The sequence below is a fragment of the Gorilla gorilla genome, chromosome 15, assembly GCF_029281585.2.
Source record: "Gorilla gorilla gorilla isolate KB3781 chromosome 15, NHGRI_mGorGor1-v2.1_pri, whole genome shotgun sequence".
In the NCBI taxonomy this organism is placed as follows: Eukaryota; Metazoa; Chordata; class Mammalia; order Primates; family Hominidae; genus Gorilla; species Gorilla gorilla.
Window position 1 is genome coordinate 78,412,142 of NC_073239.2, and position 21,032 is coordinate 78,433,173.

The 21,032-nt window shown below is 43.7% G+C and overlaps 1 protein-coding gene across 3 annotated transcripts in view; it reads left to right on the forward strand.

Moving 5' to 3' along the window:
- The window catches only part of PRKCH (protein kinase C eta), a 334,858-nt gene that overhangs the window by 159,919 nt on the left and 153,907 nt on the right, over positions 1 to 21,032 (forward strand). For all 3 annotated transcript variants that reach the window (XM_004055266.5, XM_055361793.2, XM_063697880.1), the window contains exon 10: positions 3,466 to 3,620. In XM_004055266.5, coding sequence (XP_004055314.1) covers positions 3,466 to 3,620 — 155 coding nt within the window. The remainder of the gene's footprint in view (positions 1 to 3,465; positions 3,621 to 21,032) is intronic.

Here is a 21,032-nt window from a genome sequence, read left to right on the forward strand (position 1 = left end):
GCATGGCGTGATCTTGGCTCACTGCAACCTCTGCATCCTGGGTTCAAGTGATTCTCCTGCCTCAGCCTCCCAAGTAGCTGGAATTAGAGGTGCATGCCACCATGCCCAGGTAATTTTCTTGTACTTTTAGTAGAGACGGGGTTTCACCACATTGGCCAGGCTGGTTTTGAACTTCTGACCTCAAGTGATCTGCCCGCCTCAGCCTCCCAAAGTGCTGGGATTACAGGCATGAGCCACCACGCCTGGCCTGGATCTTCTTTTCTAAACACTAGAGATTTTTTGTCATTTATCTCCTTCTCTTCAAAAGTAATCTTGGAGAAATTGCTGCCAAATCTTTGCCTCTCTGCAGCAAACATTTTAAAATGGGGTGAACAGAAGTGCAGGTCAACAGAGGGTTTCCTCACAGCAAAACATTTTGCTTGTTGATAAACATATCTTTGTTTTTTATACCTGGTGACGTTATTTGAGGTCTTTGATAGGATGGACCAGTACTCTGCATTAAGTCGCCGTCGTGTCTCAGCTGGCCTTTGTCTCCTGCCTGCTTCAAGAGTTGCGCATAACCTGAGGGCTGTGAATTACACTCTGTGTTCCAGGTGGTGTCAGACAGGAGGTTAGAAATGAGACTCTGAATGAAAAGAAACAGGTACAGCAGAACCCATCTTTCTGGAATTCTAAAGCTTATGGTCCCTCACTGTGTAGCAGAGGTGAATCCGCCAGAGTCTGGCATTATCTGAGAATCTGCCTCCAGGGCTGTAGATGGGGCTGGGCTAAAGCAAGACTAGAGGGGGCAGGATTTTCTCCCCCCAGATCTGGAATTTAGCCCACAGTCTGGCTTTTAGATTTTAGGCTTTCGATGCCTACTGCCTTAAAACTCTTGCCAAGTGCGCCACTTATAGCAGCCTAAGGAATGGCCACTTCCCCACTGACCCAGTTCCAGTAGCCAGGTGTTCAGAGCAATTGGAATTCATGTGACTGCCAGTCAGATCCATGAGGAAGATGAACAGGCTGGTTAACGAAAACATGTAAGACTGACCTCCTTGCCCAGAGATGATTCAGGGTGGCTTTTTGCCTTAGTCTTCCTCAGGCCATCAGTGGCCATCCCTCCAAATGGACAGACACAGCATTGGCATAAAACCTTACTATGCAGATGCAGCTTTTTGGGATGTTTCCGGTGTGTATATATCCTCCGCCCACCCCGTTGCTAACCTGCTAATTCTACCTTAATCCTTCCCATTTAGAAAATACATGACAGCCATTGCTCATCAAAGCTTGTCCCACCCAATTCTGCCTCTCCCCTTGTCAGTCACCCTCAAATGAAGGCCAGGAGCTTAGTCAGATGGCTTGCTGTATTTACATAGTTTGCCTGTTGGCTTACATTGGCCAACCCAAAGAGTTGTTTTGGTGGTGGTGGTTTTTGTTTTGTGAATCTTGCCATTCCTTCTTCACTATTGAATTCTTGCTTCGCTTTTAGCAGAAAGAAGTGTTTAATAAATTCAGGGGATTTTTTTTTCTTCTAATTAAGGCGTTAGTTAAAATAGGGCATAGGAGGTCATAAGCCATGCTTCCTTCTGATAGGGGTCTGCGTGGTTACACCAGGCTTGCAATGGGAGCTGAGCAGGAGCACGCACCCTGCTCTGCCCATTGTTCAGCTGTGAATGTGTGGAAACACCCTGTGCAAAGCCGGTGGCACTTACAACCACAAATAAAGATAGGTTCAAGGCTGGGTGTGGTAGCTCATGCCTGTAATCCCAGCACTTTGGGAGGTTGAGGTGGGAGTATTGCTTGAGCTCAGGACTCGAGACCAGCCTGGGCAATATAGTGAGACCCCATCTCTACTAAAAATCAAAGCCGGGTGTGGTGGCGCACGCCTGTAGTCCCAACTGCTCCAGAGGCTGAGGTAGGAGGATTGCTTGAGCCCTGGAGGTCAAGGCTGCAGTGAGCCAAGATCGTGCCACTGCACTTCAGCTTGGGTGACAGAATGAGACCCTGTCTCCCCCAAAAATAAAGATAGGTTCTGTGTATCTGCATCCTTTGGTAAAATACCAATTTCCTCGCAAAATAATCTGCAATCCCACAAAATGATATCACGGGGTCCCAAGTCAATGGCACTCATCCTGTGGGCCTTAGCTCATGTTTCCCTTGCTCAGAGACGTTACCTGACCTCCAGGCAGGTGACCAGATATCATGCTTCCTCTGCTTTTCCTTCACAGGATTTACCAGAATTTGTCAATCTGCTTGTGTCACTTTTTTTTTTTTTTTTTTTTTTTTGAGTAATGTGTTTCTCACACCAAACTCTGTATGGGGAGAGGCTGTGTCTGCTCTACCCTCTAGTGGATCCCGGCTCCGAACTCAGCACCAGCTAATCAGGAATTTCATAAATGTCACAGGAAGGAGTGAGGAAACCCATTTATCTTAGAGGTGCTTGAAGCAAAACGTTTTACACTTAGATAAATCTTGGATCACTTTTTAAATGAGACTTACACGTTTCTTTCATGAAGCAGTCATGATTTCAATAGCACTTTATTCACACTACTTGCATAGTATTTAGTACACTGCATAGTGACTTTTAAGAGTCCAGTTTTACCTGCTAGGTTGAGAGTCACTTAAGGGGGAGATGGCATCTCGCTCATTTCTACATTCCGACTCTTGACTCAATCTTTTGAAGGACTGAGTGGTATTTCCAATGTGGATGCTACTATGTGGATGCTACTATGAGGCTGTCATTTGGCTTCCTTTTTTTTTTTTTTTGGAAGAAGGAGTCTTACTCCTGTCGCTCAGGTGGGAGTGCCATGGCACAATCACAGCTCATTGCAGCCTTTACTTCCCGGGCTCAGGTGATCCTCCTGCCTAATTTTTTTTTATTTTTTTGTATAGACAACCTCTTGCTATATTGCCCAGGCTGGTCTTGAACCCCTGGGCTCAAGGGATCCACCCACATAGGCCTCCCAAATTGGTAGGATTACAGGCATGAGCCACTGCACCCGGCCTCCACTTCTGTTTGGCTGACTTGTCTAAAGGGGTGTTCTTTTTCTGTGATTGTTCTCTGCCCACTTGTGAGAACTAGAGCACCTACTAGGTGTCCTTTACTTTGGGTAATTAACCCCACATGTTCCAGATTAAAGGCATTTACCTTTCGATTTACATTCTCTCTCCAGGTACATGACCTTTAAGGTACAGAGCTGGAACTCGAATCAAAGGTTTCTGATGCCTTCTGTACTTTTGATTTCATGTAGCAATTCAAGGCTGTGTGGAATGAACTACAGGAGATCCAGGTGCTGCTCTGCCCAGGGGATCTAATCCCACCAGACCGGTTGCGCTGCACCCTGACCCATGGTCAGGATGTTTCCTGGAATACATCTACTTGACAGTCTCCTCTCTGTGCCACAGCCTTAGGCAATATGCTGCTGATGGAGCTCTAGGTTAATTGCTACACCACATTGGGCCCTCTCTTGTGTTTGTATCCAGGATCGTCTGTTTTTTGTGATGGAGTTTGTGAATGGGGGTGACTTGATGTTCCACATTCAGAAGTCTCGTCGTTTTGATGAAGCACGAGCTCGCTTCTATGCTGCAGAAATCATTTCGGCTCTCATGTTCCTCCATGATAAAGGAATCATCTATAGGTGAGTTTTGGTTGCTGCCCTGTCTTCTAATTCACTGCCTCTCCCCTCTCCTGGCATGATCCATCCTTCCACTTCTCATGATAATCAGTTGAAACCTTTTTTGGAATTAAATTCACAGAAGTTTTGTTTTGGTTTTTGTTTTTGAGACAGGGTCTCACTCCATAGCCCGGGCTGGAGTGCAGTGGCGCAATCGTGGCTCACTGCAGCCGGTCCATCTCGACCTCCCAAGTAGATAGCTAGGACTACAGGCATGCACCACTACACATGGCTAATTTTTATTTTTTATTTTTTGTAGAGACAGGGGTCTTGCTATGTTGCCCAGGCCTCACAAAGGTTCCAAGGATCCATTGGGATAAATTAATAACAGTAATAAACACTGCCTGCAATCTAAAATTTGCCCCACTTTGTTTTCATAAAATAGGCCCGAGAGTCTCAGAAGAGACTATTTATTCATGAATTGGTTCAGCCCCAGTTTGCTAAGGACCTGTCATAGCCAAGACCTGCAGGGTGCTAAACACACTGTTGTTCTCTTTTTTTCATTTTAACATTTGAAGTGAATCCCTTAACCATGATTCTATTCCATTTTAAGAATCTACACCTTAACTAAAGGGTGTGGCTAACCTGCTCTAAGTTGCTATAACAAGAATTACAGTCATGTGGAGCATGGCTCACCAGTCAGGAGCTAGGTGAGCCACTTGTGAGCAGTGTCCTGCATGATAATATCTTCCGTGTGTAGCCCCCTCCCAAATATTTGATTCTCCATTTTGTGACACACAATCTTTTGATCATAATATACCATACTTTGAATGGACTCCGAATCTGCTTGATGTTGTTAAGTCTCAGAATTCAACAGATATCAAATGTAACTTTAGTCAGAGAGAAGGTTGGAGACAGTGAGAAGTGTAATAGTGAATGTTAGACAATTTTTATTCTCACATTTTCCTGTTTTTTTTTTCTGCTGTTAGTGTCCTCGCCTAATTGCACATATGCTCTTTTTTCTTTTTTATTGTTTTATTTCTTTTCTTTCTTTCTTTCTTTTTTTTTTTAAGACAGTGTCTTGCTATGTTGGCTAGGTCGGTCTTGAACTCCTGGCCTCAAGCAATCCTCCCACCTTGGCCTCCTAAAGTGCTAGGATTACAGGCATGAGCCACCACACCCAGCTCACATAAACTCTTTTTCTCTTGAGGTGCAATTGTTGCTTTCCTTAGAGAAAAATTTTCGTATATTAGGGGCATGAATGCCAAAGTAAAGGATTTCCTGATTGAAATTTGCTATTTATTAACCTTGTTAAATGCAGTTCCTATCATAAACTCATGACAGTATTGACATCATTATTAAATTATAAGAGCTTTAAAAACAGTGAATATTCTTAAATACCGTGGGAGTCAAAATAGGAAGAGAACAAGTAGTAACTCTCTTAGAGAGAGTGCAGTAAGACTGGTGGGTGGTGCTGGAGGTAAGTGGGAACGCAAGCACTGCATAGCAGGTGTGGCAGGTACCACAGAGACACTTCTCTAATTCATTCTCAGTGCAGATCCCCCAGACCTCAACTCCATACAGTGCATTTATCACAGCCTCACAGCACTGTGCAGGAGGGAAGACGGTGCAGAACTGGGAACCAGCCTGGATAAGGACAGTGGGAGCCACCTGTTTGAAAGCAGTCTAGGATCTCTGCTCGTTCTTAGGTCACGGGGCTGCAGCAGGTTGATTAGGCAGCTTGTTTTGAGCTTTCTTGACCAGGCTGTGGGGATTAGATCACAGCATTTTTTTCCCACTCTCCACTTTCTTTCCAGTGTATGATTTGTGGAGGTTGCTGGTATGATCTCTGATGGTGAAAGGAGTTAAGCGTCCTCCTCGTGCTATCAGACTCCAGGCAGTGAATTCCATTTTTGTTCTCCTCTCCACGGCTAATCCAGCCATCTCCACTCCGCTTGCCCCAAAGAGAGACGTTTCCACATGTAGTTTTAAAAACTACATGTAAGTAATGACTCCCCTACTTGACAGGGACTTCTGTTGCAGATCAAAATAATATTAACAACAAGACCTAAACTGAACACTCGGACTGGGTGTGGCGACTCACACCTCTAATCCCAATACCTCGGAAGGCTGAGCGGGGAGGGTCGCTTGAGCCCGGAAGTGTGAGGCCAGCCGGGGCAACATAAGGAGACCCCTATCTCTACCAAAAAAAAAACCATATACATATATATTAAAGAATTAGCCGGCCGGGCGCGGTGGCTCACACCTGTAATCCCAGCACTTTGGGAGGCCGAGGCGGGCGGATCACGAGGTCAGGAGATCGAGACCATCCTGGCTAACACCGTGAAACCCCGTCTCTACTAAAAATACTAAAAATTAGCTGGGCGTGGTGGCGGGCGCCTGTAGTCCCAGCTACTCGGGAGGCTGAGGCAGGAGAATGGCGAGAACCCAGGAGGCGGAGCTTGCAGTGAGCCGAGATCGCGCCACTGCACTCCAGCCTGGGCGACAGAGCGAGACTCCGTCTCAAAAAAAAAAAAAAAAAAAAATTAGCCTGGCGAGGTGGCGGGTGCCTGTAGTCCCAGCTACTCGGAAGGCTGAGACAGAAGAATGGCGTGAACCCCAGGGGGCGGAGCCTGCAGTGAGCCGAGATCGCGCCACCGCACTCCAGCCTGGGCGACAGTGAGAGTCCGTCTCAAAAAAAAAAAAAATTAGGCAGGCATGGTGGCATGCACCTGTGGTCCTAGCTACTTGGGAGGCTGAGGTGGGAGAATTGCTTGAGCCCAGGAGATTGAGGCTGCAGTGAGCTGTAACTGTGCCACTGTATTCCAGCCTGGGTGACAGAGCAAGACCCTGAGTGTCGATCAATCAATAAATCAATAAAACGAACACTTGTTACAGGACCAGCACTTCCCTTGCATTCGTCTGTTAATTCTTCTAACAATATTATTATATAACAATAATAGTGTCCACATTGTTCAGATGAATAATTAGGTCTTCCAAAGACTTCATCACCAGACTGCTAACTGGTAGTGAAGTCAGAATTCAAACCATGGTTCTAACCACTGGGCTACACTGTCTTCTCAGGAGAGACTTGAGGATTTAGAGTACCACTACAGTGTCAGCTTCTTAGTCCTTTTTGGTGGTAGGACCACTTCAATTCCTGAAAATAAGGTAGAGTGGGTAAAAGCAATTCAGACGAGATCGGGCGCGTTCAGGGTGGTATGGCCGTAGACAGGTAAAAGCAATTCAGTCTTATCTCAAGCTTTCTTGAATCCTCAGAGGCTTTGAGTTGGGCCGAGCAGCAAGCTTGCTTTCCTTCATTGGATATTACTGCCCCTCAGTCTACTTGTCTCATTTGTCTCAAAATATGGTGGGTAGACACTGTAACTTCATGTGGTTTCTGGTGAAGCAGTGCCAGCCCCCATCTTGACAAATTTTATTTCAATTCATGGTGTCTGTGGTTCAGTTCTGAGAATTGATTTTAATTTACTCTTGGACTTGAATCCCATGTTCAGGCTTTAACTGATGTGGTTGACTTTGAAGGGAACACAGTTAATTAGGATAGATTCAAATGCTATTTTTATCCCTTGGATTTATTTCACAGGATAATTTAATTCCATTCAGTATACAGGCTGGGAACAGAGTCTTAAGGATAAGACTTTGAAAGCCAAGTCCTTGGAATTCACACACAGTAAAGGGCACATTTGGGTCACAGAGGGTGTGGATTTGATACAAAAGCCCAGTGAGAAACTTGGGAGTATCAGGCAGCCTCTTTTATCATACATGTCCCAGAACGCCCTTTATCAGAGCTAAAATAATCCCCCAGAAGATGCCTCTGACCTATCCAAACAGAGCTGTTGTTTGTCTGTTTGGATTCTTTGAGGGAGGGGAGGGAGAGAGGTGTTTATTTTCCAGCAGGTTACAAAGATGATACCATATGCAAGTCACTGTTAAAGAAAGCTTCAGAAGGTAGTACCTTAGGCTCCTCTGACATGAATTTCTTCTTTAGCTGCCTGTGCCTGTGCAAGAGGACATGGGCCAGTTACGTTTGCACGCATTCCGTCTTGTGTTCTGACCCTGATTCTCAGATGTATTCACTTATATTTTGTGGAGGAACAGAAGCCCAGTTCCTAGGAGACTCAGCAAGGGAAGGGCCTGCCTCTCTGCCTTTGGTTGGAGGGTCTGGAACCTGCCATGGCCCAGAAACCAAGAAGAGTAGGCTGGGAAGGAGGCAGTCATCAAGTCACTTCTCCCAAGGGGAAAAAAGAAGACTATTCATTCTTTTGTCCTGGGCTTCTTGGCCGATTGGAAGGCCGGAGAGTGCTCATGAATAATTTACTCATGGTGTTGACTTTTTTCCGGAGTCAAGCCCTACAGAAAAGTAAGGGAAACAAAGGGGCATGCATCCCATTGACCAGACATCTTTCAGCATGTTTCATCAACTGTATTAAAGGGAAACTCAGCTGTCATTGACATTTCAACCCCAAACTCCTGAAGCCAGCCAGCACACATTTGATTTGCTGTTTTTGACAAAGTGTGGAATACTGTATCTGAAATATGTTGGGTGAGGAATAGTTTATAGAAGGGCACAGTTTAAATTTCACTTCCTCCTCACCATGTTACCCCTGGGCACACAGCACTTTCCAACACATGCTTTTCGACTCATGAGTCTGACTGCTTTGTGCCTTATGCAGTTGTTGGCATGCTGGGTGCGTGGTGATTAGTGTTTACCCTGAAAGCTCCAAATGCTTCCCGTGGTATTTCGCCATCCCATTTTGCAGATGTGGCCCACAGAGGAAGCTTTTGCCCCACAGAGGCTGACTGCCAACTCTGACATGCCGCCTTTTACTCCCATGATTACGTGGCACATTAACTCTTCAACTTTGAACTGCTGATTTCTCCTCAGATTGAGAGAAAAATGTCTGCTTAATTTGACTCTTTTAAAAATTCAGAATTTGGGAAGAGTAGCAATCTAACTCGCAAGATTAAGCCCTGTTAAGCTAGTCTCTGAACATAGTTGCGGGATCTGTGTGAATATACCAATCACCAACATCATCTAGCTCTTGTTTCTCAAGGATCATGAGGGTCCACAGGAGCCTCGCTGACTCCAGATAACTCAGCTGGGCATAGCCTTGCTTGGCAAGTGGCCTCCTCTGTGAGCATCACTTCCTGGTCTAAGAATTCACAAGTGATCTGTTTCCAAATGAATTTGTGTGTTGGGGCCAGGCACAGTGGCCTATGCCTCTAATCCCAGCATTTTGTGAGGCCAAGGTGGGCAGATCTGTTGAGTCTAGGGGTTCCAGACCAGCCTAGGCAACATAAGGAGACCCTGTCTCTATGAAAAATACAAAAATTAGATGGGCATGGTGTAGTGCACACCTGTGTAGTCCCAGCTACTCGGGAGGCTGAGATGGGAGGATCACTTGAGCCCGGGAGGTGTAGGTTGCAGTGAGCCGAAATTGCACCACTGTACTCCAACCTGGGTGACAGAGTGAGACCCTGTCTCAAAAAAACAAAAACAAACAAACAAACAAAAATGGTGTCTTGGGCCAGTGATGGATTTTACATGCCTGAGTTACTGCGCACTCTCTCTCTCTCTCCCTGCAGTTCTTCCCCTCTGGAAAACTGTGGCAATCTCTCTCTGATTCCCACCTCGCAGGACCTCTCTTACTCCTCAGTATTTCTTATCAGCAGACTTTGAGTCCCCAGATGTCTTTCATTTGAGCCTGGAGTTTTGGGCTCTTACTGTCACCTCACCTCTATTGGAATTCAGTTCTGTATTTATATTCATTCTTCCCATTCTAGTGAGAAAAATCTTTTTAGATAAAGATGAAAGTAAAATTTAACAGCTCTGTTTTCCCTTTGTCATCTGCTGGCATTATTCCTTCTGCTGCAAGAAGTAGGTCTCTTCTCTCTTGATCTGCATACTGCAGAGACTACTACAAATTGTCATTTGTTGTTTGTATAGTTCTTGTTTATTCAGTACATGCCAGCCATGGGAATGCTCAGTATATTAGTAACTTTCACATCAGACTTTGGCTGTGAGCCCTCACCTGGGACTGATACTGGCTCTTTGAGCTTTTTAGTCATGTGCTTGTCTCCTCTCTTACTTAGCTTGTCATGCCTTCCTGTGCCATGGTGGCCTCATTCAGTGACTGCTCTTCAACTCTCACCAGAAAGTGACCACCATTCCTGACTCCCAAGATCCTTCTTCAAGGATATGATGGAGAGCTCAGAGCTTTCCAGCTTATGAGAGTAGCTCAGCATTTCCCTCAAATGGAGTCTTCCCTTTTCCCATAGTGAAACTCATCAGCCACTGTTCTGCACCCTTGCATGGCCTCTGGAGATCTTTTAACAAGTATTTGTTGAGCGTCACCCTTCTGCCAAGGATATGGATGTAATGGTATAAGCAAAAACAAAAATACTTGCCAGTGGAGAGTATCATCCAGTGAGGGAGAAAGATGTCAATCAAATGATTATACCAATAAAAAGTAGCAACCATGACTAGTGCTATGAAGAGGAGAAATACAATGCAGTGAATGAGAACCTAGAATAGGGTGATTCTATCCAGTTAGGGAAAGATGGAGGATTTTTATAAGGAAGTGACTCTTGGGCTGAGGTCACGGTAAAGAGGGAAGGAAGGAACATTTGAGACAGAAGAAACAGCAAACGCAGATAGATGCCCAGTAACAGGAAGGAGTGTGGCAAGGTCAGGGGTTTTTAGAGCAGGCCAGCCTGGCTGGAGTCTAGGAAGCGTATCTTACTTCACTTGGCATTTTATTATCCTACAGTGTTCAGTCAGCTGATGACTTCAAGATTTTATTAAACACTCCTTGTAAATAATTTATTTGAAGGTTAGGTAAGGCCGGTCATGTTGCCAATCCCTGGAGGAGCCACCTATTCACAGTGAGTTCTCTGTGTCCAGGTCTGTGCATTTATACTCAACAATGGGTTTATAAAATATTAGAGCCAGAGGAGACCTCAAATGTTGCTAAGAACCAAGTTGTCTTTTACAGATGAGGGACTTCAGGTGTGAAATGTCCAAAAATTGTTTCTCATAGTGGATATTCTCTTCAGATGACTCATCTGCTGTTTGCTTTCCATCTCCAGGAAAACAAAAATATGGCTAGAAAATTTTGTTTCAGTCTTCAACTTACAGCTGGCATGAAGAGCAAATCAAGACATTTTGAGGCATTCAATCCTGTTTACTCCATTGCAGTGAGAAAAATCCAGTCGAGATCAGAACATATTTCCTGAGCTGCCACCTAGTGCCGGATGTTGCATTAGGAGGTGTAGATACAAGATGAGTAGATGAGATGTCTGCCCTTTGAGGCGCTTTCTGTGGGGTGAGAGAGAGAGCCATTAATAAGTCATGGCAGCTGGGTTCCAAAATTGGAGTTTTCCCAGGGTATTTTGGGAGCAGAGAGAATGGCCACTTGCCCTAAGATGGATGTTCAGGCAAACTTCCTGGAGGAGGTGATGCCTGAGCTGAGTGTGAAGAGTTAAAAGCTGAACAAAGATAAGGAGGGTGTTTAGGTAGGGGAGCAAGTTTGAGTAAAGCAGAGAAGTGTGGTGAATGTGTAGTTAAAGTGGAAAACAGCAGGAACTTTGGTAGCACTAGAGCCTGAAGTTTGAGGCATGGGAAGAGGGAAGGCTAGAGGAGGCTGCAGAAATGAAGTATTAAGCACTTACTGTTCTTGAGATGTTTGAATTCTGGGTCACTTAGGACTTTGCTCCATTGCCTATCACAGGAAACGTAAAAATGACAGTGGCTTAAGCCAGATAGAAACATAGTGCTCTCTCACGTGAAAAGCCTGGAGGTAGGTAGTCCAGCCCCGCCATGGAAGCTCCGTGGAGTCATTTGCAACCCAGATTTCTGTGCTTTCTGTTCTGCTGTAGACAGGGTCACCTCCTTGTCTAAATGGTTGCTGAAGATCTAGGAATCATCTCTCTATTCCAATTCCATGTAGTAAGAAGGGCTAGAGGGCATTCCTCCTAACTGAGTCATCTCCTTTAAGGGGCCTCCTGGAATTCCACACAGTACTTACCATGGAATTGGCCAGAACTTGATCATATGGCTGAGTCTGGCTCCAGTGAAAGCCAAGAAATACAGTATTACAAGTGGCCATGTTCCAGCTAAAAATCAGCATTCCATTATTAAGAAGGGAAAGAATCATTATTTGATAGAAAACTTGCAGTGTCAGACACAAATTCCATGCCAGGGAGTCTGGGCTTTATGGAGCAGGTAACCTTTGAAGAATTCTCAGCAGGTCTTATGACATGAGTGGATTTATATTTTACATTTATGTGCGGGTGGGGGGCATGGCATGTGTGGACATACGCATGGTAAGTAGCAGCCAGGTTGCAGGGGAGAGGTTCATTCTGAGGCAGTTGCAGAGTTCCAAGTAACAAGATAATGAGGACCTGAACTAAGACAGTGATGGTAGGGCTGATGAGAAAGGCCTAAGAGATAATAGCAAGTAAAGCCGATAGGACTTACTATTTGGGTGGATTCAGGGTAAAAAAGAAACCGGAAATCATTTCCAGGTGTTTAGCTAGAAGGTTGAGTGGATGGCAGTGCCATTAGCTAGGAGAGATCATGTGCCTGGGAAGAAGTCTAGGCAAAACAGGAAGAAGTTTTAGAAAGGTTGTATGGCAGGTACCTGAGGCATACTCCAGTGGAGATGCTCCATGGGCAGGGGCATAGGAGTCTGAAGCTCAGTAAAGAGGATGGGCTGAAATTAAATATTTGGAAGTCATCAGGACATAGCTATTAGTTGAGACCACGAGACTGAATGAGATCACCCAATAGGAGTCTCTTAAATGGAACAGTGCGAGTCAAGGACAGAACCCTGGGGAACCAGACTCCATTAGAAATCTGCCTAAATTTGGCTCCAGGGTTATAGAAACAATTGGTATGTTCATCATTTAGAGTAAGTATCCCCAAAGTGCCAGTGTATTAAAAATATAATTCCATAAAAGTATAGAAAAAGATCACTTACTTTAAAGTATGTGTGTGATGCTACATATATTCTTCCTACTGAAAGAATGCTGGACATGGTTTTCAGAAGCCCTGCATGCTAGACCCAGCCCTGGTCCTGGGGATGTGGGCAGGTTGCTGAATGCCCCTAGCCCTTTGGCCCAGCTGTACAGTGGGGGTGCCATTGACACAGCTTCCCAGCAGGGTCCTTGTAAAACTCAAATCAGATGGAAGTGGAAACGCGAATGCTTTTTGGAACATGCCGTGTCAATATAAGAGGCTATCTTTGCATATGTGCTGTCACCTGATTTGGGTTTTCTTGGTATCCATAGGCATAGGCAGCAATTATCCTCAAGACACTGCCTGAATAACAGGTAATTCTTCATAGAAATTGGAGTTTTAGCTTGTAAAAATCAACCTTTTGAAGACCAGTCTCTATAGTAAACTCTGGTCATGCTTTTCTTTGAAACCAAATCATTTTCTATGTATTTTCACAATATTTTGAAATTGCAAGTGATTGATATACTTACCATGTACTTACCATAAACCCTTGAGATAATTTTCTTAGGAAGTCCTAGGGCATATGTGACAGGTTGTACAACCTGAAGACTATACTCTGGCATTTTGTTTCAATTTCAACAGTTTCTAATGTTTAGGGGAAGCAGTTGACCTTATTTTGAGTTTACGCCTTCTGGTATTAAAGCAGATGTTTGATGGTTAATTTGAGAGGAGATTCAAGAACCTTTTCAGACCATTAGTGGAGTGAACATCCTGAGGGTGTAATCCCAGTAATGCAGTTTCTCAAAGGACCCAACTTTATAACAGATAGACATTTAAGCCCTGGGACACCTTGATCATTTTTCTGTACTTCATATATTAAACCAGAATGCTGATCCTGGCATACCTCCTCAGGGTTTGGCCTTTTCATCAGTGAAGGCTGTGACTATTTGGAACTAATTGATAAATGTGTTAGTGGCTTTCACCAGCTAATGAAACCAGGCCACCAGTTTTGCTCTTCTTCCCACCAAATTGACCAAGCAACCAATTGCTTCATTATAATTACAGAGAATCTTGGATTTATTTGCTGAACAAGAAAAATAGTCATTTAATCTTTATGTATTAAATGAACACAACCATTTATAAAAAGTAATTGAATTGTACAGTTCAACAAATGTTTATGAAAAGTCTACCCAATGCAAAGCTTTGTCAGGCTCTTAGGGAGTAAAAGAAGAATAAAGACAGGTCCTGCCCTCGGGCTTGGGGTGTTTGTTCTTTCCGTTAACGAATATTTTTTGTGTTATTGGGCACTCACTGTGTACCAGACGCTGCTGTGAGCTCTGGAAAAATACAGGAAATAAAACAGACAAAACCCCCTCCTCTCAGGGAGCTTAACTTCTAGCACAAGTAGTAGGACAAAATATAGAAAGAAGACAAAAGTAGGACAAAAGACAAAAATATATTGAATGTTAGGGTGATTCAGTATATGGATAAAAAACTTGGTAAAAGCAATATAAAATTCAGTAACAAAGATTTACTGTTTGACACAGAGATTTTTAAAAGCTTCTCTGATAAGGGACATTTGAGCAGATGAACAAAGACCTAAGGATGGGAGGAGGCAGCTCCATGTGAATATCTGGGAAAAGAGCGTTCTAGGCCAAGTCCTTGGAGGGAGAGTGCGCAGTGGGGTCAAGGAGCAGCAGAGGGACCAGTGGGCTGGAGCAGATGAATTTGGGTGTCATGGAGGTCGAGGGCCCAAGCCTTTTTGTTTTCTTTCTGCAATACAGAATGCTAACCACATGTGTTGAGCATTTGTCCTGTAAGGATAAACTCCTCCGTTTAATTGTAGCTTCTGTATGACAACTGTACAAGTTAAGTGGCATTATCCTTATTTTGCAGACAAAGGTCAGTGACATTATCCTGTATTTGAGGCTCCGGGAAGTGAAAGGACTTGTTCAAAGTCACACAGTATGTGGTGGAATCTACAGTTCCACTCCATGATATCCTTTTGAATCCACACAGGTGCTGAGTTCCGTCACCCATCAGGCCTTTCCACATGTTTTCCCTCTGCTTAGAATGCTCCCCCATCTCTTTGCCAAGATTCCAGCTACCAATTCTTGCAGTCTCAGCTTAGTCATCACCTCCTCTGAGAAGCCTTTCCTGGACTCCCCTACCCTCCAGATTCCATCTAGGTTAGGTGCCCCCTGTGTTCCCATGGCATCCCGTGGAACCCTTCCCTTAGTGCTTTCCGTAGGCTGTGCCCCTGTGCATATGGGTTCATGAAGGCAGGGACTGTGGCTGTCCAAGCCCAGCCCCTAGGACAATGACAGGAGTGTTAGGTGTTCTTAGGTGTTCATGGAATTGACCAAGGCCTCAAATTCTACGCTTTTTCTATTTTAAGATGACAGGTCAGGGCTGAGAATATATTATGATTGCTACCATTTATTGAGCATCTACTATGAGCCAGGCTCTATTCTGAGCTCTCTGCATTAACCCACCTACTCCTCATGACAGCGCTATGATATGACACTCAGCTTGGGAAGAGCTGCCCATTGATTGTCTTATTCTGGCCCAAACCCATGATTTTCTCATAATTCAAAGCAGTCTTTTTTAAATAAATGAAAGCCTTCTGAAAAGTTTCTCTGATTGACCGAAAAGGATGTTTGCACATCTGTAGTAGTGATGCATTTATATCCTCATACATATTTATTTGGATCCGTCTTCAATTCTTTCCTTAGAACAGATTCCTGGAAAGGCACACAAATTAACGACTTTTAGAGTTGGCATTGTGGATAAGAGCTGGGGCTCCTGAGTAGAATGGACCTGGGTGTTTCCAGTCTTGGTTCTGCCACTTCTCTGTTGTGGGATCTTGATCAGGTTACTTTACCTCTCTAAGCCTCAGTTTCTTCAATGATAAAATGGAAGTCCTGGAAATACTCACCTGAGGGTAGTTAGAATTAAATTTGTGATGTGGAGGTGCATGTAAAGCCTTTAGCCCAGAGCCTGGTATGTAGTACATGCTCAGTGATGTTCACTTTTTAAACATTCTGTCTGCTACCACTTTTCGGAAAAGCATCAAACACATGTTCCAGTATTGGTGCCATTTTTCTAGTTCCCCTCATAGATCTTAAGTGCACAATTGGATAAATTTTGACATGTACACATTGTGTAATCAATACTCCAAATACTATATGGAACATTTCTGTCATCCTAGAAAGTTTTTAGTGCCCCTTTCAGTTAGTCCCCAAACACCCCTATAGGCACCCAGTGATTCTGTGTTGATATTATAGGCTGTGGATATCCACATTGAAACTATTGAGTGTCTTCAAAGTAGAATTGTTTCTCAGGAGTGTCCTTTTCAGTATAAGAGGATGGGCTCTTTAAACTGACTACATGAGTGTGATGGCAGTTATGATCAGAAGAGACTACCCAAAGAAAGACTTCATCCCATCAGTCAGTTTTACTCTCTGTAGAGAAAAGTAATTACAGGAGGATAAACACCAGCACATCAACAGTGGTTGTCTGAGGTAATTAGGTGATTTTTATTTTCTTTTTGATGGTTTTCAAATGTTCTGTATTGAACAAATGTTGTCTTTTTATCATTAAAAAAATGCCATCTTATTTATTTATTTATTTATTTATTTAGAGATGGAGTCTCACTCTGTCACCCAGGCTGGAGTGCAGTGGCTTGATCTCAGCACACTGCAGCCTCTCCTCCCGGGCTCAAGCGATTCTCCTGCTTCAGCCTCCCAAGTGCCTGGGATTGCAGGCATGCGCCACCACACTTGGCTAATTTTTGTATTTTTAGTAGAGACGGGGTTTCACCATGTTGGCCAGGCTAGTCTCAAATTCCTGACCTCAAGTGATCCCCTACCTGGGCTTCACAAAGTGCTGGGGTTACAGGCATGAGCCACCGCACCTAGGCAGAAATGCTATTTTAGAAGTGATCTCATGTGATACTATGTTTTTCAACATGATGTCAGAAATTGGTAACCTGCTGTTTTATCCATTAAGTTCTGTCAAGCCCCAGCCTCACGCTGTGACCACTCCTTGTCTGTGAAACCCAGTTCTACAGAAGTCACAAAGCCATTGTCTTAGTCTGCTCAGTACTGCTTAGTCTGCTGCCATAATAAATACCACAGACTGGATTCCTTGAACAGAAATGTATTTCTCACAGCTCTGGAGACTGGGAATTCCAAGATCTGGGTGCTGGCCAATTTGGTTCCTCATGAGGGCTCTCTTCCTGGCTTTAAGGTGGCTGCCATCTCTCTGTGTTCTCATGTGGTGAGGGGATGGAGAGAGCACAAGCTTTCTGGTGTCTCTTTTTATAAGGTCGCAAATTCCATCATGAGACCTCACCTTTGTGGCCTCATGTAGCCCCAGTTATCTCCCAAAGGCCCTACCTCCAAACGCTATCACATTAGAGCTCAGGGCTTCAATATATGAATTCTGGCAGGACACAAAACATTCAGTCCATTACAGTCATTCATTCATACACGTGTTCAGGGTTTTCAGTTACATTAAGCAACATGTTTTGCGGCTACTTGGTTTGATAGTGCAAAATCTACCCGGAAATGATTTCAGCCCTAAGGAAAACAGCTCCTGCTACAGTGGAACACACAGTAGACGGACACGAGAGAACAACCAAGGATTAGACCGAGGCGTTGTCATGCGTTTGGCTTATTAAGCCATGCATGTTAGGCTTGGAGCTCTATTTTGAGGTGTGTTGAGACCAAATCCTTCTCCTAGATCCCAGTACTTAAGCCTGGCAGGAAAAAAAGCTGAGTACACTATGGTTTTAGAGTGTACCTTTTGATAAATAGTTAGCAGCATGTCCCTGAAAGGGGAATTTTTTCCTTTGTCTTGCAAATGTCAAATTGTACTTTTCTGTAAACTTTCTGAGTAGAAATGTGAAGTGGTACAAGTGCTCTGTTGCTTTTTGGTAAAAATGCTCACACATGATGAATTTCTCAGTTCAGTTGCAAAGAGAAGTTAGTGAAACCTGACAGGCAAACTACCCCACACCCTGGAGAACAGTGTCCTGGGGGTGTCTGGTTTGCTAGGGTGTGGCTGGTGCAGCAATGGGAAGGTGGCGCTTTGACTGCCTGGCCCCTCACATCTTGCTCCTCCCTTTTCACTGCTCCTCTGGCCTCCAGAGTAGCCATGTAAGCCTGTGCTTTCACGTACAGAATTGCTGCTCTACCCTGTTCTTGGCATTTGCGTCAAAATTTACTGTGTTCCGCTGACAAAATTCTAGAATCTCAAAGCTGGAATGGAGTTCAAAGTTATATACCCTTCTTCTTTCAAAGCATGAATATCTAACATCTGCCGAGCAGTCATTTTTTTCTGTACTTAAAACACCTATGAGCAAAGAGGAACTTACTTCCTCCACTTTCAGGGATGTACGGCTTTTGGAAATTTTGCCTTTCTGTTGACTCAAACATTGTTTCCCAGTAGCTTCAGTTCACTGGTTCTGGACCACCTATAAGGGCTAGACTTAAAAAAAAAAAATACAGCTGTCTTACAAGAAAGCTGTGGAGATATGTGAAGGCAGTCTGGGTCTCCCAATCTAGTTTACCTGTTAACGAAGGAAATACTATTAGCCTGATAGTTGCTCGTTCTGGCTGTTTCTTCAGGATTACTGATTTCTCAGTAATCCATAAACCATCCATGTTATTAGGCATTCTAGATACTTGGATCAATATCCGGTTGACTTGTCACGTTCTTCTCTTATGAAATCAGAACTATCTGAACTAGCAGTTGGCTGACTGAACTGAGTTATGTTATTATAGCTCATGTTACTTCTTTTGGGTAAGACTTGATCTTTTTTTGGAGACACGGTCTCCCTCTGTTGCCCAGGCTGGAGTGCAGCGGTGCAGCTCACTGCAGCCTGGAGCTCCTGGGCTCAAACCATCCTCCCCACCTCAGCCTCCCAAGTATCTGGGACTACAAGTGTGTACCAGCACACCCAGCTAATTTTTGTAATATTTTTAGAGATGGGGTCTCGCTATGTTGCCCAGGCTGGTCTCAAACTCCTGGGCTCAAGCAACCCTCCCACTGTGGCCTCCTAAAGTGCTGGGATTACAGCGTGAACCACCATGCCCATCCTTGGTCTTTAACTGGATATTGTTGATGCTGACTATAGAGTAGCAAGCACGGTGGAAAGTTAATTGGTGTGGTGATCTCAAAAAAGGATATTTAAATTTTCCTGTTGTAAGGATCTCAGGAATTTAATCCCTGCATCCATTTGAGAGTATAGCTTCAGCCTGTATGTGCACATGAAAATAGAAGAAGGTAGCCATAAATCCCAGAACTGAGGATCTCTGTGCACAGCCCACTCTGCAAAGGTGGATATTTTCCTCTCAAATCAATCTGTGACTTGCTCAAGGGTGAATTACCAAAGATGGAACACAGGCTGAGCACGGGGGTGGGATGGGGGAGACAAGAAAATCACCTTTGGGTATGTCAAAATAGAGGTACCTATGGAACTCCTTCAAATGGTCCATCTCAAAGTTGGAAATACCAGGCTAATGTTTAAGACTGTGGCCACAGACTCAGGTTGATTGCACGGAACAGCATGAAAATGAGACAGTATTGGCTTACAGTTAAGAACGAGGCTTTGAAGTCAAACTTAGATTTAAAACTTAGCCCCACAATGTACTGTAATTCTGTGATATTGTACCAACTCTTTAATTCTCTAAGTCTCAGTTTCTTAATCTACATGAGGATAACAGTACTATCCATTCCATGGAGTTACAGTGAAAATTAATTCATGTGGCTTGCTTATTCCAGTGTCTGACATCAGCACATCCTCCATATACATTATCAGTTGTTAAGAAGAAAAGTGATCCAGGGAAGGAAATTAAACAATGAATTTACTTGAAAGACAGATTCCATAAGGAAATTGTTGAATAAATTATGGTTATACCCGTACTGTGGAATATTATGCAACAATTAAAAGAAAGAATACATTAGATCTACATATATTGACCTGGATGGTTTGTCCCTGATAGACAAATAAATGGAAAAAAGAAAGAAAGATGTGTGCTTATTTTAATCCCATTAAAAAAAAAAAAGCAGTAGCGAAAGCTACACCAAGAATCTCATACGTTTCCTCATTTGTCATGGCTACATAAGGGCTTGCATCTTGAGCTCTTTTTGTTCGTTTCATTTGTTATCCCTCAATTTCTGGCACAGGGCATGGCAATATTTCTTTTTTCTTGTCTTCATTTCTGTTTTATTTCTAGCAACTGAGCCAACATTTGACTGCAGGAATTCATGGTGGGGAGTAAGTGATGAGAAGATGGGTGGAAACACAGTATCATTTATTGACTAAAGAGCAATGTCACTTTAATTTAATTTTAAAATGTAAATTAATGCATATACATAAAAAGGACACTTTTAGCTGTTCTAAAATGATTACAGTGAATGCTAAATCCTCTTCATACCCTTGTCCCCAGCCTCTCAATTCCTCTTCCTCAAGACATGTCCTTATATGTCCTTCCAGAAATGGTCTATGCATATGCAAGCTCTGCATTTGAATGTCTCCTGTTGAAAAACTAATGGTGGTATATTATCTATCTGAAGAACAGAGATTTTTTCCTAAGTCTTTAGAGAGATGAAATCTAAATCCTTAAAAAAAGGTAGTAGGTAGGCAATCTTTTCTTTTCTTTTCTTTTCTTTTTTTTTTTCTGAGATGGAGTCTCACTCTCACTCAGGCAGGAGTGCAATGGTATGGTCTTCACTCACTGCAACCTCCACCTCCCAGGTTCAAGTGATTCTCCTACCTCAGCCTCTTGAGTAGCTGGGAGTATAGCACATGCCACCACACCCGGCTAATTTTTGTATTTTTAGTAGAGACGGGTGTCACTATGTTGGCCAGGCTGGTCGCAAACTCCTGACCTCGTGATCCGCACACCTCAGCCTTCCAAAGTGCTGGGATTACAGACATGAGCCACCATGCCCATTCAATCTTTTCTTTTATCAGAAGGGTCTATGGGTGACAGTTCAAGTCCTGGAAATAATTCTGCTATCTCTTGTTGGAGAAAGTGCTAGTTTTTTCAGATCAGGCAACAGGCTTATAAACGTTTATTGCAGTTACAAGCTACAAAGAAAGATTTCTTTCCAGCACTACTGCTCCAGGTAGAGCAGTTTGCACCAGTCATTATTTATAACTGGATTAAAGAGTAGCAGCACATACTTCTACCGTGGTTATAGAGTGCCTTCTGTTGTACAGAGTGGACTGCTTATTCACCAGGGAGTTCTCAAACACCTTTCTCTATAGGCGCTGTCCCAAATACTGTCAAGAGAGAAAAAATTAAAAATGAGCTCCTGCCCTCTAAGAACAGATGGGAGCAGCCCCAAATCTTGCAAATGAAGCAAGAGGGGGTATTCAGTCTTTAATCCAAGCAGCTAGAAGCTTGCCTTTCCCAAGTTCGCGCAGTGAGGATTTAACACTC